At 41.0% G+C, this 14083-nt stretch overlaps 1 protein-coding gene across 2 annotated transcripts; it reads right to left on the reverse strand.

Annotated features, from left to right (window-relative positions):
* Nucleotides 1-767: 767 nt before the first annotated feature.
* Nucleotides 768-5347, reverse strand: ccdc80l2 (coiled-coil domain containing 80 like 2). Of its 2 annotated transcripts, none has more exons than XM_041886293.2 (7): nt 3834-5347; nt 3584-3746; nt 2831-2964; nt 2575-2714; nt 2172-2275; nt 1936-2016; nt 768-1422 (listed from the first exon to the last, which is right to left on the reverse strand). In XM_041886293.2, the coding sequence occupies exons 1-7, from the start codon at nt 5172-5174 to the stop codon at nt 1109-1111; spliced, it is 2277 nt and encodes a 758-aa protein (XP_041742227.1). In that variant the 5' UTR covers nt 5175-5347; the 3' UTR covers nt 768-1108. The 2 variants fall into 2 exon arrangements, with proteins under 2 accessions (XP_041742227.1, XP_041742226.1); XM_041886292.2 differs by having other exon boundaries at nt 2575-2717; nt 3834-5312.
* Between the last annotated feature and the right edge of the window lie 8736 nt (nt 5348-14083).

Raw genomic sequence — 14083 nt, forward strand, 5'->3', positions numbered from 1 at the left:
CCATGACAATGTAGACGTGTGATTGATGTGGCCAAATAGGGGAGTTTTTGAAGCACACCTTCAGGCATAGTTTTTCATGACTTTCTTTTTTACAGCTGTCCAATTCTGAAAGAAACCAGATGTCAACGTCACAATTATAAAAACGAACCTTTAATTTCAAGAAACACGTTAAGTATTTGAAGAGTTTATTGAAGAGCTATATCCATCAATTTCTTGTTTTTTAATCAGCAATGATTGCTTATGGGTACCTTCATGTATGTGTAAAATATTACTGTTCTCTGATTTTTATTTATAGAATTTAGATTTATTTTGGGGGAGGGGCTGGGGCTGGGGCTGGGGCTGGGGCTGGGGCTGGGGCAAAACACTATATATTAATTGTTTAGCTGGAATGGAATGTTTGTGTCCTGTATATCTGACTGTGATATGTGGTTGTCTCACCTAGCTATCTTAAGATGAATACACTTACTGTAAGTCACTCTGGATAAGACCATCTGCTAAATGACTAAAATGTCAAATGTAAATGTTTTACATACAGATCTCATATTACTGTGGTGAATTATTTGTAACAACATTTTTTCAAATAATGATGTCACAAACGTATCAATTGTACTGTTCTTTATTACAAATGTAGTTATTTGTTACATTTGACTGTGTAAAACCTAGCAGTACTACTTATTTCTCTGAGAGTAAGGCGAGTATATAGCGTTTTTTGTAAAAAAAAACATGATTATTTATCTCTCTGAAATGAAACCATCAAGTTTATGTCTGTCATTGAACAACCCCATGATATTGAAAACACACACCAATCTCTTTCATAAGTTCTTTAAACAATAAAAGCTAATTTGCCAACATTTATGAAAATGGATATACAGCGTTTTGGAATGAAACCCTTCAATTGTAGATCATTTTATGTAATGTTGGCCATTTCAAAGTACAAATGCTACGCCTCTGATAAATGGATCTAGTTTGCGAAGACATTTCAAATAAAAAGCCTTTAATGGTTAAGCTTCTACCTGTTATTATGTCAAACTTTTCCCCACAACCATTTAACATTAATTTGAGCTGGCTGCCATGGGGTCTTTGAGGCCTTTTGGCTGTTTTCTCTCTTTTACTCCTCTGACCTGTGGTAAAGGTAGCTCTCATCTGCTTCCTCATCATAACCTTGGTAACTACTGCCAGTGTCCTCAGGGCAGTGAAGACCTAAAGTCCTCTGCAGCTTCTCTTCTTGCTGCCGCAGCTCCATGGAGTCCACCAGGTCATAGATATTGGCCAGAGACCACATGGGCGAGGGGAACCAGGCTTTCACGTCCCCGTCCTTCCCAACCACCAGCATACTGAAGTACTCCCGGTTGATCTTCAGCTGGTCCTGGAGACCATTGACCACGTCCCGTGACAAAGGCTCGTTCTCTGTTTGGCTCTTTCCTGTCAAGGATAAAGGAAAGGTGTTTGTCATGCTATTTCCCCATTATTTCCATCACCATTTGACTGTTAATAAATCAACTCAAAGTTGATTGGTCACGTACAAAGATGTGAAGGTGTTATAGCAGGTGCAGCTAAATGCTTATTGTACTAGCTCCAACAGTGATGTAGAATGTCTATCAAATACAATACAAATACACACATAATAAAACATCCAAACAAGAAATCAAGAAACGACAGAACAGGTCAAATTAACAACCCAGAGTAGATATATTAGAGTGATAATGTGTCAGAGTAGGAATCGAATCAGTGTGGGACATGACAGAAGGAAATAGACATATTATTTTTCTGTAGCATATCTCTTGGCGAAGGTCTGTGTATAGGAATGGTTAGATCATTCAAAGAGAGTTGGATTCCATTTCCTGCCCATCAACACAGAATGTGTGACATGTTGACATTATCTGTTGACATTATGTCAGTACACAGTATTATCTTAGAGAAAACAAACAAACTCACCATTGAGTGGAAACAGTTCCACAGAGCCTGAGACTGTTGGTCCTGTTCCGATCAACTTCAACAAGGCAAAATGACGGATGCCTGTTGGAAAGACAAACAATGGAATTGAAGTATTTAGTCATTATTCTTCCATTACTCATGAGTGAGAACTATTGTGATAATAGCATAATGTTGCTGAGGTTAACCCACAATAATTCATAATGTTGGAGATGTTTAACAGGGGGCCTAATACTGACCCATATGACAGGCCTGTCCTCTCAGCCCCTGGAGCTGTTGTTGGAAGGAGTAGTCGTCCTCAGATGGAGTAGAGATGATCAGCAGTCTCCTTTTAGACATGAACCTGGTGGAGATAAATGGCTCTATTATTATCTGTACCCTGCATTGTAAAGCACTATAACCACATTATTTACATTTTAGCAGACAATTGAATCCAGAGCAATTAGGGTTAAGTGCCTTGCTCTAGGGCACATTTTTCACCTAGTCGGCTCAGGGATTCAAACCAGTGACCTTTCGGTTACTGGCCCAACGCTCTTAACCGCTAGGCTACCTGCTGGCAGGCATTATAATGCTTTATAGCAGCTTTACAGTATTTAAGTACTATGGCATCATTACAGATACTGTGTAGACTTAATCACATACCTCAGCAGTGCCCCGCCCTGTTCTTGGGATTTGGAGCAGGCCAGTGGAGTTTTTCTCTCTCTCCCCATTTCAGATCGTCGCGATGGAAAGGTGTCAACATATTCCATCAGCGCAGATGAGGGTGGAGGTACATCAAATACCTTCTAAAAGGGATATAAACAATTAGGAGACAAATACCATATACTGCATGTATAATTGACACATTAATAAGTACAAGATAATTAATACACTTTTCTGAGGAAAGTGATCTGCTTACATTGGGCTTCAGGTCATAGTCAGTCATAGTCATGGAGAAAACCTTGGAGGACATCCCATACTGCTTCATCAGTTGAGAGATGAGATCTGGGTCAGTGAACTTCTCTGGTAGTGAGGTGAATGGCGGCTCAGAATCTGGAATAAATATAGAAATACAGAGTTTTACTGTATGAAAGCCCAAAGAGGAACCAGATTTTTTGTTAAAGACATGATCCGCAACTTTGGTGACTATCATGTATTTTTTTAACCTCCCACTTTGGGCTGGATGTGTCAATGTGTAGTTCATACATTCATAATCTATGAACACTATTGCTGTCCTACCTCAATTAGCTACAAAATCCCTAGTTTGAAAGCGACTGTTTATCTGGAAGCTGTGCTACACCATTTTCCCTACATTTTCCCCCATGTGGGCCAGCCCCCTAGCAATTCAAGTTCTAGGCAATGAGCTTCAGCCCCTCGCCATTTGGGTGACAGCTAGCAAAATGCACACACAGTAGAGCGAGAGAGAGAGAGAGAGCAATGATGTGGTGCACATATCTGCACATATGTGATGTATTACGTAATTTTCTAGGATCATTTTTGGCTCGTGAGGGCTACTTTCAGAACTACTGGCTAAAAAGTATACAACAGTACCGGATAATCTCTTTAATACTATAATGACACTATAATCCTGAAGATAAAATTATTTAGGATCAATGTAGGATCTATCTAAGGGAGATGGAGTCAGTAGACACAGACACACACATAGTAGTACCAAGTTGGTAGTTGTGCAGGGTGAGGGTGAGGGTGGTATTGGGCCCTGAGCTCAGGATGGTTGCCATAGTAACTTTTCTTAGGGCGAGGTCACAGAAATGAAGCTCGTTCTCCTCCCTCTGCTGGACATACTGAGGTGTGCTGACAGTGGGCGTGGCTATCACCTGGATCACAAATGAACGAACACATCTATCACAAACAAACAAACAGATTGATTGATACACTTAAAAGTTACCTATAAAAGCACTTACCATAAGTCTTCTCTTCCCCTTCAAATGCTCTACAAAGTCCATCAGTGCTTTCTTATCGTTCTCATTCACTTCTCTGTGGGATTTCTTCCCTCTCCCTCTCCCTTTCCCCTTCTTACCATCTTTCTTTCCCTTGCCTTTTTTGGGGGATTTGTTTTTCTCTAAGGATTCTTCTCCCCCGCCAACGTTCTCTGGTTTATTAACATTAGAGTTGGCTACAGTGTGTTTTTCTTTTATCTCCACAGTAGAAGGATATGTGTTTATTTCTGTAAAAACATTTCCATTCTTCTTTTGGTTGTCCTTTCCTGCAGCTTTGGAGTTTGCCTTCCCTGCGATGAATACTTGTGTTCCTTTTGAATCAGTGGTCGTCTTTCGAATGACGAACCTGGAGCGACCGCTGAGAATGTCCTGAATTTTGTTCTTTAGTGCAGCCTTCTTGGCCACGGTCTTCCTCTGGGTGACAGAGGTAACGTTTCCCTGCATATGGGGACTGAACACCTTATTTTTCACAGGAATCTTTTTCTTCATCAGCCTCTTCTTGGTGATTTTACATTTCAGAGGGGAGCCCTTCCTGGTGAGTTTTTCCAGCTTGCGCAAAGGGAACTGATCAATGACCTCCAGGATGGCCTCCACACGGACAGGGTAGGGGAACCGCTCACTCACTCTCAGGTTCTTCTTCATGACTAGCATGGAGAAGCCTTGATCCCCCAGCTCGAGGTAATGCAGCAGCTTGGTGACCATGTCTGAGTCGATGCTCTCCATTGTGGCCTCTCCTTGGAAGGTGGTCTTCTGGATCCTGCCTTCCATCATGGCGTTCTGGATGATGGTGACGATGAAGGTGTCCCTCTCAGCCAGGCGGCAGTTCAGCCCCTCCTGCTCCATGTCCTGGATCTGTTTCTCCATCATGCGGAGGTAGTTGTCGCTGTGTGACGGGGCCGTGATTACCCACAAACGTTTCTTACCTGCAAAATCAGCCAGGAATTCCTGTTCTGGGTCAAGGCTTGTTGCAGGACTGTGCTGGTCTCCCGCTCCGCCATGATCATCCTCCGGAGCCAGGAGACCAGCAGGTTCTTCATACTGGGGTCTGGTCTTATGTCTTCCCTTCCCTGGCCGTGCGGCAGACACCTCTAGGCTGTGACTCCACAGAGACATAAGGACAAGCAGAGCACAGAGCAACCTAGACATCCTCGGTGGGGTGGTGGTCACTTTATAATCCACAGGGAAAATGCCTTGAAGCAGACGCAGCAGACAGCTGAAGTGATGATGTCTCTCCCAAGCAGATTGGCTTGACTGGGGATAAGGAGGAATACTCCACGGCTCCTGGTTCACATTATACTCCAACATTGTTACAGGAAACTCCTGGAATTTCTTCAACTTCAAAGCATACCCTCTTAAGCAGCATGCTTGGTGGGAGCTCCTCTTCAGACTGAGACTGCCTTCAATGTGTGCGATGTGGAGTTACAGAATAACAGAGTGGAGGAGAGAAGAAGAGAGTGTGAGAGCAGAGGGGGTACTGAAACCTGAGCTTTTACAGATTCCAACATAAAAACAGTGCAGGAACAAAACAAGCATTCATCTGTATTGTACATCTAAATTAAACATGGGATATATTTATTGACAAGTAGAACAGTAAATGTAAACATCATGCAGTGCACAGGAACACACATTTTCTTCCATGGTCGTGAACAAACATACTTGGGTTTGTATTGCGATCCAGAGACGTTTGAGAGACAGACACAAGGCTTATTTGGTGCTCCATGCCTTAAAGGCTGCCACATCTGGGGCCCATTAATACACAATACACCCAGCAGCGCCTGGTCTCCATGAGAGGACAAGATCCCAACACAGCAGACCCAAGCTGGGGGAGAGAGAAGGCTATGAATAGAATATGACTTACATTATTGCTGAGATTTAGAGAATGGCTTTATTTTACAGTTTTGATCCCAGCATCTGTCAGATATTCAAGTGCTGACTTTATAGGTGATAAACAGTAACAGGTAGCTTAATCCCATGTTGATTTATTTTTTGAAAGGTAAACTTGCTCATGAATGTATTGTTTTTACAAATTCACCATCCCACTCATGAGTTTTGAGGTTTGAGGTTTGACGCTCACACCATACACCAAAGTAGTTGTTGTCCAGACTATAGCTGATAAAATCCTTTCCATGCTCAATCTTTAAAGGGGTGTTATCACTTCTACTTGACTGATGTTAAATTGGCAGGACTTTCAGATGTTGCACGTCAGTTTTAAGTTCAGCTTTTTCCAACTGAAAGGAAGAGAGACAGAGTGAGACCATCTGCTCAATGAAAGTCATGACCTTACACTCTTAGAAAAAAGGTGTTCCAAAAGGGTTCTTTGACTGTCCATTTGTCCAGGAAAACCCTTTTTGGTTCCAGGTAGAACCCTTTTGAGTTCCATAAACAGTGGGGGAAAAAAGTATTTAGTCAGCCACCAATTGTGCAAGTTCTCCCACTTAAAAAGATGAGAGAGGCCTGTAATTTTCATCATAGGTACACGTCAACTATGACAGACAAAATGAGAAAAAAATATCCAGAAAATCACATTGTAGGATTTTTTATGAATTTATTTGCAAATTATGGTGGAAAATAAGTATTTGGTCAATAACAAAAGTTTCTCAATACTTTGTTATACACCCTTTGTTGGCAATGACACAGGTCACGGACTTTCAACTCCCTCCAAAGATTTTCTATGGGGTTGAGATCTGGAGACTGGCTAGGCCACTCCAGGACCTTGAAATGCTTCTTACGAAGCCACTCCTTCGTTGCCCGGGCGGTGTGTTTGGGATCATTGTCATGCTGAAAGACCCAGCCACGTTTCATCTTCAATGCCCTTGCTGATGGAAGGAGGTTTTCACTCAAAATCTCAAGATACATGGCCCCATTCATTCTTTCCTTTACACGGATCAGTCGTCCTGGTCCCTTTGCAGAAAAACAGCCCCAAAGCATGATGTTTCCACCCCCATGCTTCACAGTAGGTATGGTGTTCTTTGGATGCAACTCAGCATTCTTTGTCCTCCAAACACAACGAGTTGAGTTTTTACCAAAAAGTTATATTTTGGTTTCATCTGACATTCTCCCAATCCTCTTCTGGATCATCCAAATGCACTCTAGCAAACTTCAGACGGGCCTGGACATGTACTGGCTTAAGCAGGGGACACGTCTGGCACTGCAGGATTTGAGTCCCTGGCGGCGTAGTGTGTTACTGATGGTAGGCTTTGTTACTTTGGTCCCAGCTCTCTGCAGGTCATTCACTAGGTCCCCCCGTGTGGTTCTGGGATTTTTGCTCACCGTTCTTGTGATCATTTTGACCCCACGGGGTGAGATCTTGCGTGGAGCCCCAGATCGAGGGAGATTATCAGTGGTCTTGTATGTCTTCCATTTCCTAATAATTGCTCCCACAGTTGATTTCTTCAAACCAAGCTGCTTACCTATTGCAGATTCAGTCTTCCCAGCCTGGTGCAGGTCTACAATTTTGTTTCTGGTGTCCTTTGACAGCTCTTTGGTCTTGGCCATAGTGGAGTTTGGAGTGTGACTGTTTGAGGTTGTGGACAGGTGTCTTTTATACTGATAACAAGTTCAAACAGGTGCCATTAATACAGATAACGAGTGGAGGACAGAGGAGCCTCTTAAAGAAGAAGTTACAGGTCTGTGAGAGCCAGAAATCTTGCTTGTTTGTAGGTGACCAAATACTTATTTTCCACCATAATTTGCAAATAAATTCATAAAAAATCCTACAATGTGATTTTCTGGAAAAAAAAATCTCAATTTGTCTGTCATAGTTGACGTGTACCTATGATGAAAATTACAGGCCTCTCTCATCTTTTTAAGTGGGAGAACTTGCACAATTGGTGGCTGACTAAATACTTTTTTTCCCCACTGTAGAACCCTCTGTAATTAGAAATGTCAGTCTTGATTTTCCCTTATGAAAAATGTATTCACCTCTACAAAAATGTCCATTAATTATAATCCGCATAATGATTCACATATCCTGTTGCTGCAGGATTATTTTCCTACGGTAACCAACTGGATCAAATTAAGATCCTACATCTGTATACTTCAAATGAGGTTGAACAACACACCAATAATGTCAAAATACCTCCAATTATCTGAGCACAATCTCTTTTTTTTTTTTACATTTTAGTGGACACTCTTATCCAGAGCAAGTTACAGTAATGAGTGTGTATATTTGTTTCATACTGGTTCACCCATGGGAAATGAACCCACAACTCTGTCATTGCAAGCACCATCCTCTACCAACTGAGCTACACAGAATATCAGTGTTGGTCTGTCTGTATGCTCCCTTGGTAGAGATGAGATTCAGCAACACTTGGAGGACAAATGGAATTAAATAAAAAGGTTTTTGGCCTTCTTCAGGGTTTATACAGAAATAATAAGGAATGAGGCTTTTAAACAGTTTAAAGTCCATATAAACCCTGAAGAACGCCGAAACGTGTTGGTTCTACTTTTAGCAATAAAGTAGAACCAAGTGTTGCTGAATCTCATCTCTACCTCCGTTTGCTCCTCAATTAATGCACCTTGGTTGGAAAGCGTGGTAGCGGCAGTGATCCCTCCCCTTTGCATTGTATACTCCTTTGGGACACTTGGTGCAGGAAGGAACAGGTCTGAAGCATGTCTTCACAGATATTTTATTCAGCACATTGCACCATGCAAATTAAGACTCCATGATAACATGGAGGATAGAAATCAGCCGAAAAGAGGAAGATGTCAGATCTTGTGAAATGAGAGTAAGCACGCATCCTCTCAGTAACAGGGATATAGCACTTTAACTATTTGCACATCGTAACAACACTGTACTGTATATAGCCATAATATGGCATTTGAAATGTCTCTATTCCTTTGGAACATTTGTGAGTGTAATGTTTACGGTTAATTTTTATTGTTTATTTCACTTTTGTTTATTATCTATTTCACTTGCTTTGGCAATGTAAACACGTTTCCCATGTCAATAAAGCCCTTTGAATTTAATTTAATTAATATAGTGACTGTAAGGTTCTGTATTTGATTTCTTAGTTCACTTTGTGTTCTTGTACATAGCCCTGTTTCTTTGTGTTCTTGAACGTAGCCCTGTCTTTCATGTTTGTTCATTTATTTCACCTGTGTTAGTTACTCACCTGGTCTCATCAGCTCCTTATTTAGTTCAGTTCTTTCTGTTTGTGCCTTGTGAGGTATTGTTCGTTTTGACTCTACTAAGCCTTTTCCTAGCTTGTTTGTGAGAACCAGTTTTAGCCTTCAGTCCTAGTTTTGTTTCACCTGCCTGTTTGCCTACCTGTGTATGACCATTGCCTGCCTGTGACCCCGATTCCTGCCTTCTGCGAAGGCGTAATAAACACCTGTCACGCTCTGCGCGTGAATCTACACCTTTTTCTCCCTGAGTATTCATTACAGTGACAGACAGATAATAATATAGGAGTTCAAGTATACTTAGTTTGCATGAAAACACTTGTGCCCCTGGTACTGACGGAGAAAATAAATATATAAGAATATGTTTCACATAATTTTTTTCCTGATTTGAATCAATGATAAGAGCCAAGACAATTAAAGGCAGCATCCGTATAAAGTTGAAATTGCTAAAAGCCCTGGTCACCACACATTCCTACTGTAACAAAGAGCCAGGTAAACAGAAACACATCAGGAAACATCTCTCCACTATAAGTAATGATAAATAAAAACCAAAGACGCATACAGTAGTATTCATATAATCTTTGATATGAGCTCCTAGCTTTGTGTCAACCCCAGACATGCTGAGTTTGACTATAGGCTATTTCAACTTCAAAGAAGCAATAACTATCAGGTAATATGTTATTATCTGTTTACACACTTATTTATACACACCTATTTTTCCAGTCATTACCTTATTGGGGAATTTGATATTATGGCACCAGACCCATGTCTGACCAACAACCATGTTGGGGAGTAGTGAAGTACATAATAGTAATTTAAGTACATTTTGCAGTAGCTTGGTGATAGTTGAACTAAATTCAAATCTTGGTAGTGTTTTCAGTGGTTGCACTTTTTTTTTTTTTGCCATGTAGCGGTGTAGCTAACTACTGGAACTACACACTACATTTTCTGTAAAAAAAAAAGAAATATGGGGGAAGTAGGCAAGAACTTCCTTTCTTTTTTGGGATCAGACCTGCCGAATTCTCACTTGAAACACAGTTTTTGTGTTTACTATGCTAAATTACACATTCTGTTAACATCTGACTCCAGAGTGATCTGTTCTTGCAATTGGTAGTCTATGACATAATTTATCATGAAGTAGTTTATAAAAAGTAGCTTACAAAAAATCCTACACGAATCCTGCAGGAATTTGACCCTTTGTGAAGGAATTGTGCAGGTGTCTCTTGTAGGAGTATGACTTGTCCTGCAGAAATTTTGAAAATCCTGCACAACCAAGTACATTCCTGCAGGAATCCTGCAGGGCCAAAACCTTTAGAATTTTGATATTCATGCAGGACATGGCAATTCCTGCAGTACAAATAACATACCTGCAGGTATCCTGCAGGACCAAAACCTGCAGGATTTTGATATTCTTGCAGGACCAAATACATTCCTGCAGGAATCTTGCAGGACCAAAACCTGCAGGATTTTGATATTCCTGCAGGATATAGCAATTTCAAGTTAACTACAGGATTTGAGATACAGCATGTTGTGACAACAGAGAAAATAGAATTTTGAAATATAGTGCAATATCAGACATTTCAACAAATGGCAATGTCCAAATGCAATTCATATAGTGTATGCTACTTTTATTTGATAGATACCAACACAATTTATAATGATTTCAGTAGGCCCACAGTTCAGTCAATGTATTTATTTGTATTTATTAGGGATCCCCATTAGCTGTTGCCAAGGCAGCATTTATTCTTCATGGGGTCCAAACACATTAAGCCACATACATTACACATAAAACAAAATAACATTATTACACCATTACATATCTACAATACAAAATGTATAATAGCACCATACAACAATATTACAATGTACGTGTGTGTAGAGTGCATGTGCTAGTGTTTGTGTGTGTATGCGTGTGTCTGTACCTGTGTGTGTCTCTTCACAGTCGCCGCTGTTCCATAAGGTGTATTTTTATCTGTTTTTAAAATCTGATTCTACTGCTTGCATCAGTTACCTGAGGTGGAATAGAGTTCCATGTAGTCATGGCTATATGTAGTACTGTGCACCTCCCATAGTCTGTTCTGGACTTGGGGATTGTGAAGAGACCTCTGGTTGGCATGTCTTGTGGGGTATGCATGGGTGTCCGAGCTGTGTGCTAGTAGTTTAAACAGAAAGCTCGGTGCATTCAACTTGTCAACACTTCTTACCTAAACAAGTAGTGATGAAGTCAATCTCTCCTCCACTTTGAGCCATGAGAGATTGACATGCATATCATTCATGTTAGCTCTCAATGTACATTTAAGGGGCAGCCGTGCTGCCCTGTTCTGAGCCAATTGTAATTTTCAGAGGTCCCTCTTTTTGGAAGCTAACCACACGACTGAACAGTAGTCCAGGTGTGACAAAACTAAGGCCTGTAGGACCTGCTTTGTTGATAATGTTGTTAAGAAGGCAGATCAGTGCTTTAAAATACACTATTTTTCACATTTGTTGGCAAGTTTGTAGCCCCTTAACATTTCTTCAACAAACCTTTTGAAAGCTTGGTTTGATTATGTGCTGAATGTATTAGTGAGTAGTCTCGGGATGTGTTGGTAGAGAGTGAACATTTCCACTATTTGTCCTGGTACACCTTGAGTGCAGTGGAGGCTACTGAAGGGAGGACGGCTCATAATAATGGCTGAAATGAAGTCAATGGAATGGTATCAACCACTTGGAAACCACGTCTTTCATGTGTTTGATACCATTCCATTGACTCCATTCTAGCCATTATTATGAGCTGTCCTCGCCTCAGCAGCCTCCACTGCTTGAGTGCCATTACTACTTTCAAAGATCAATGCACTTTGAGCCCACAAATGACCCCAGTTTAGGACAGATGTAGGTGCATGCAATAGTATGTGGACATTGTAGCTGACATAACATTTCCCATACAATTGTTCAAACCTAATAACAAATTCTCGAAAGAACATCTCAGCCACATCAATGTCATGAGAGGTAACCGTGTCTATAAAAAATATATATATACAGTGGGGAAAAAAAGTATTTAGTCAGCCACCAATTGTGCAAGTTCTCCCACTTAAAAAGATGAGAGAGGCCTGTAATTTTCATCATAGGTACACGTCAACTATTACAGACAAATTGAGAAAACAAAATCCAGAAAATCACATTGTAGGATTTTTAATGAATTTATTTGCAAATTATGGTGGAAAATAAGTATTTGGTCAATAACAAAAGTTTCTCAATACTTTGTTATATACCCTTTGTTGGCAATGACACAGGTCAAACGTTTTCTGTAAGTCTTCACAAGGTTTTCACACACTGTTGCTGGTATTTTGGCCCATTCCTCCATGCAGATATCCTCTAGAGCAGTGATGTTTTGGGGCTGTTTCTGGGCAACACAGACTTTCAACTCCCTCCAAAGATTTTCTATGGGGTTGAGATCTGGAGACTGGCTAGGCCACTCCAGGACCTTGAAATGCTTCTTACGAAGCCACTCCTTCGTTGCCCTGGCGGTGTGTTTGGGATCATTGTCTTGCTGAAAGACCCAGCCACATTTCATCTTCAATGCCCTTGCTGATGGAAGGAGGTTTTCACTCAAAATCTCACGATACATGGCCCCATTCATTCTTTCCTTTACATGGATCAGTCGTCCTGGTCCCTTTGCAGAAAAACAGCCCCAAAGCATGATGTTTCCACCCCCATGCTTCACAGTAGGTATGGTGTTCTTTGGATGCAACTCAGCATTCTTTGTCCTCCAAACACGACGAGTTGAGTTTTTACCAAAAAGTTATATTTTGGTTTCATCTGACCATATGACATTCTCCCAATCCTCTTCTGGATCATCCAAATGCACTCTAGCAAACTTCAGACGGGCCTGGATATGTACTGGCTTAAGCAGGGGGACACGTCTGGCACTGCAGAATTTGAGTCCCTGGCGGCGTAGTGTGTTACTGATGTTAGGCTTTGTTACTTTGGTCCCAGCTCTCTGCAGGTCATTCACTAGGTCCCCCTGTGTGGTTCTGGGATTTTTGCTCACCGTTCTTGTGATCATTTTGACCCCACAGGGTGAGATCTTGCGTGGAGCCCCAGATCGAGGGAGATTATCAGTGGTCTTGTATGTCTTCCATTTCCTAATAATTGCTCCCACAGTTGATTTCTTCAAACCAAGCTGCTTACCTATTGCAGATTCAGTCTTCCCAGCCTGATGCAGGTCTACAATTTTGTTTCTGGTGTCCTTTGACAGCTCTTTGGTCTTGGCCATAGTGGAGTTTGGAGTGTGACTGTTTGAGGTTGTGGACAGGTGTCTTTTATACTGATAACAAGTTCAAACAGGTGCCATTAATACAGGTAACGAGTGGAGGACAGAGGAGCCTCTTAAAGAAGAAGTTACAGGTCTGTGAGAGCCAGAAATCTTGCTTGTTTGTAGGTGACCAAATACTTATTTTCCACCATAATTTGCAAATAAATTCATAAAAAATCCTACAATATGATTTTCTGGAAAAAAAAATCTCAATTTGTCTGTCATAGTTGACGTGTACCTATGATGAAAATTACAGGCCTCCCTCATCTTTTTAAGTGGGAGAACTTGCACAATTGGTGGTAGAGTGACTAAATACTTTTTTTCCCCACTGTATATATATAGTTGACTTCTGAAAAACTCAAAACGGGGTAAAAACAAGTGGCGAGGGGAACTGTGTAAGTACTGTCTGGGTAAAATCTAATTTAAACAGGGGAAGCTATAGAACAGCAGGACGTGTCGGAACTCTGTGGTTTTCTAATATTTGAGTAAATCAATTGAGCGTGCTGGTTTTGTCACATTTACAGATGGTTTTATGGCAAGCAATCTTTTGTTAATGCGCTCTATTTCTCTTCCAATGTACCAGGACTCAGGGTGATATTTGGACTCAAACCACAGTGTAGTCATTTGCCAATATATGCCAAGTAAACCCTGCAATAATGTTGAAAATGGTAGGGAACATTAAAGGAGATGGGCCCTTAACACGATGTATAATGTTCGCTGACTCTCAAGCGGATACACTGTAGTGAACCCATTTCCCTTTTCTAACACTTCTCCTTTGTGATAGCACCAGTTGCACCCA

Source organism: Coregonus clupeaformis, chromosome 9, assembly GCF_020615455.1.
Source record: "Coregonus clupeaformis isolate EN_2021a chromosome 9, ASM2061545v1, whole genome shotgun sequence".
In the NCBI taxonomy this organism is placed as follows: Eukaryota; Metazoa; Chordata; class Actinopteri; order Salmoniformes; family Salmonidae; genus Coregonus; species Coregonus clupeaformis.

Excerpts from the sequence above, each read along its gene's own strand:
- ccdc80l2 (XM_041886292.2), bottom strand. The coding sequence starts at position 5,174 with ATGTTGGAGTATAATGTGAACCAGGAGCCGTGGAGTATTCCTCCTTAT. Across the intron at positions 2,965-3,583 it reads CCTGCACAACTACCAACTTG|ATTCTGAGCCGCCATTCACC; the intron begins GTACTACTATGT and ends TATTTATTCCAG. Across the intron at positions 2,718-2,830 it reads ACTATGACCTGAAGCCCAAT|AAGGTATTTGATGTACCTCC; the intron begins GTAAGCAGATCA and ends TATCCCTTTTAG.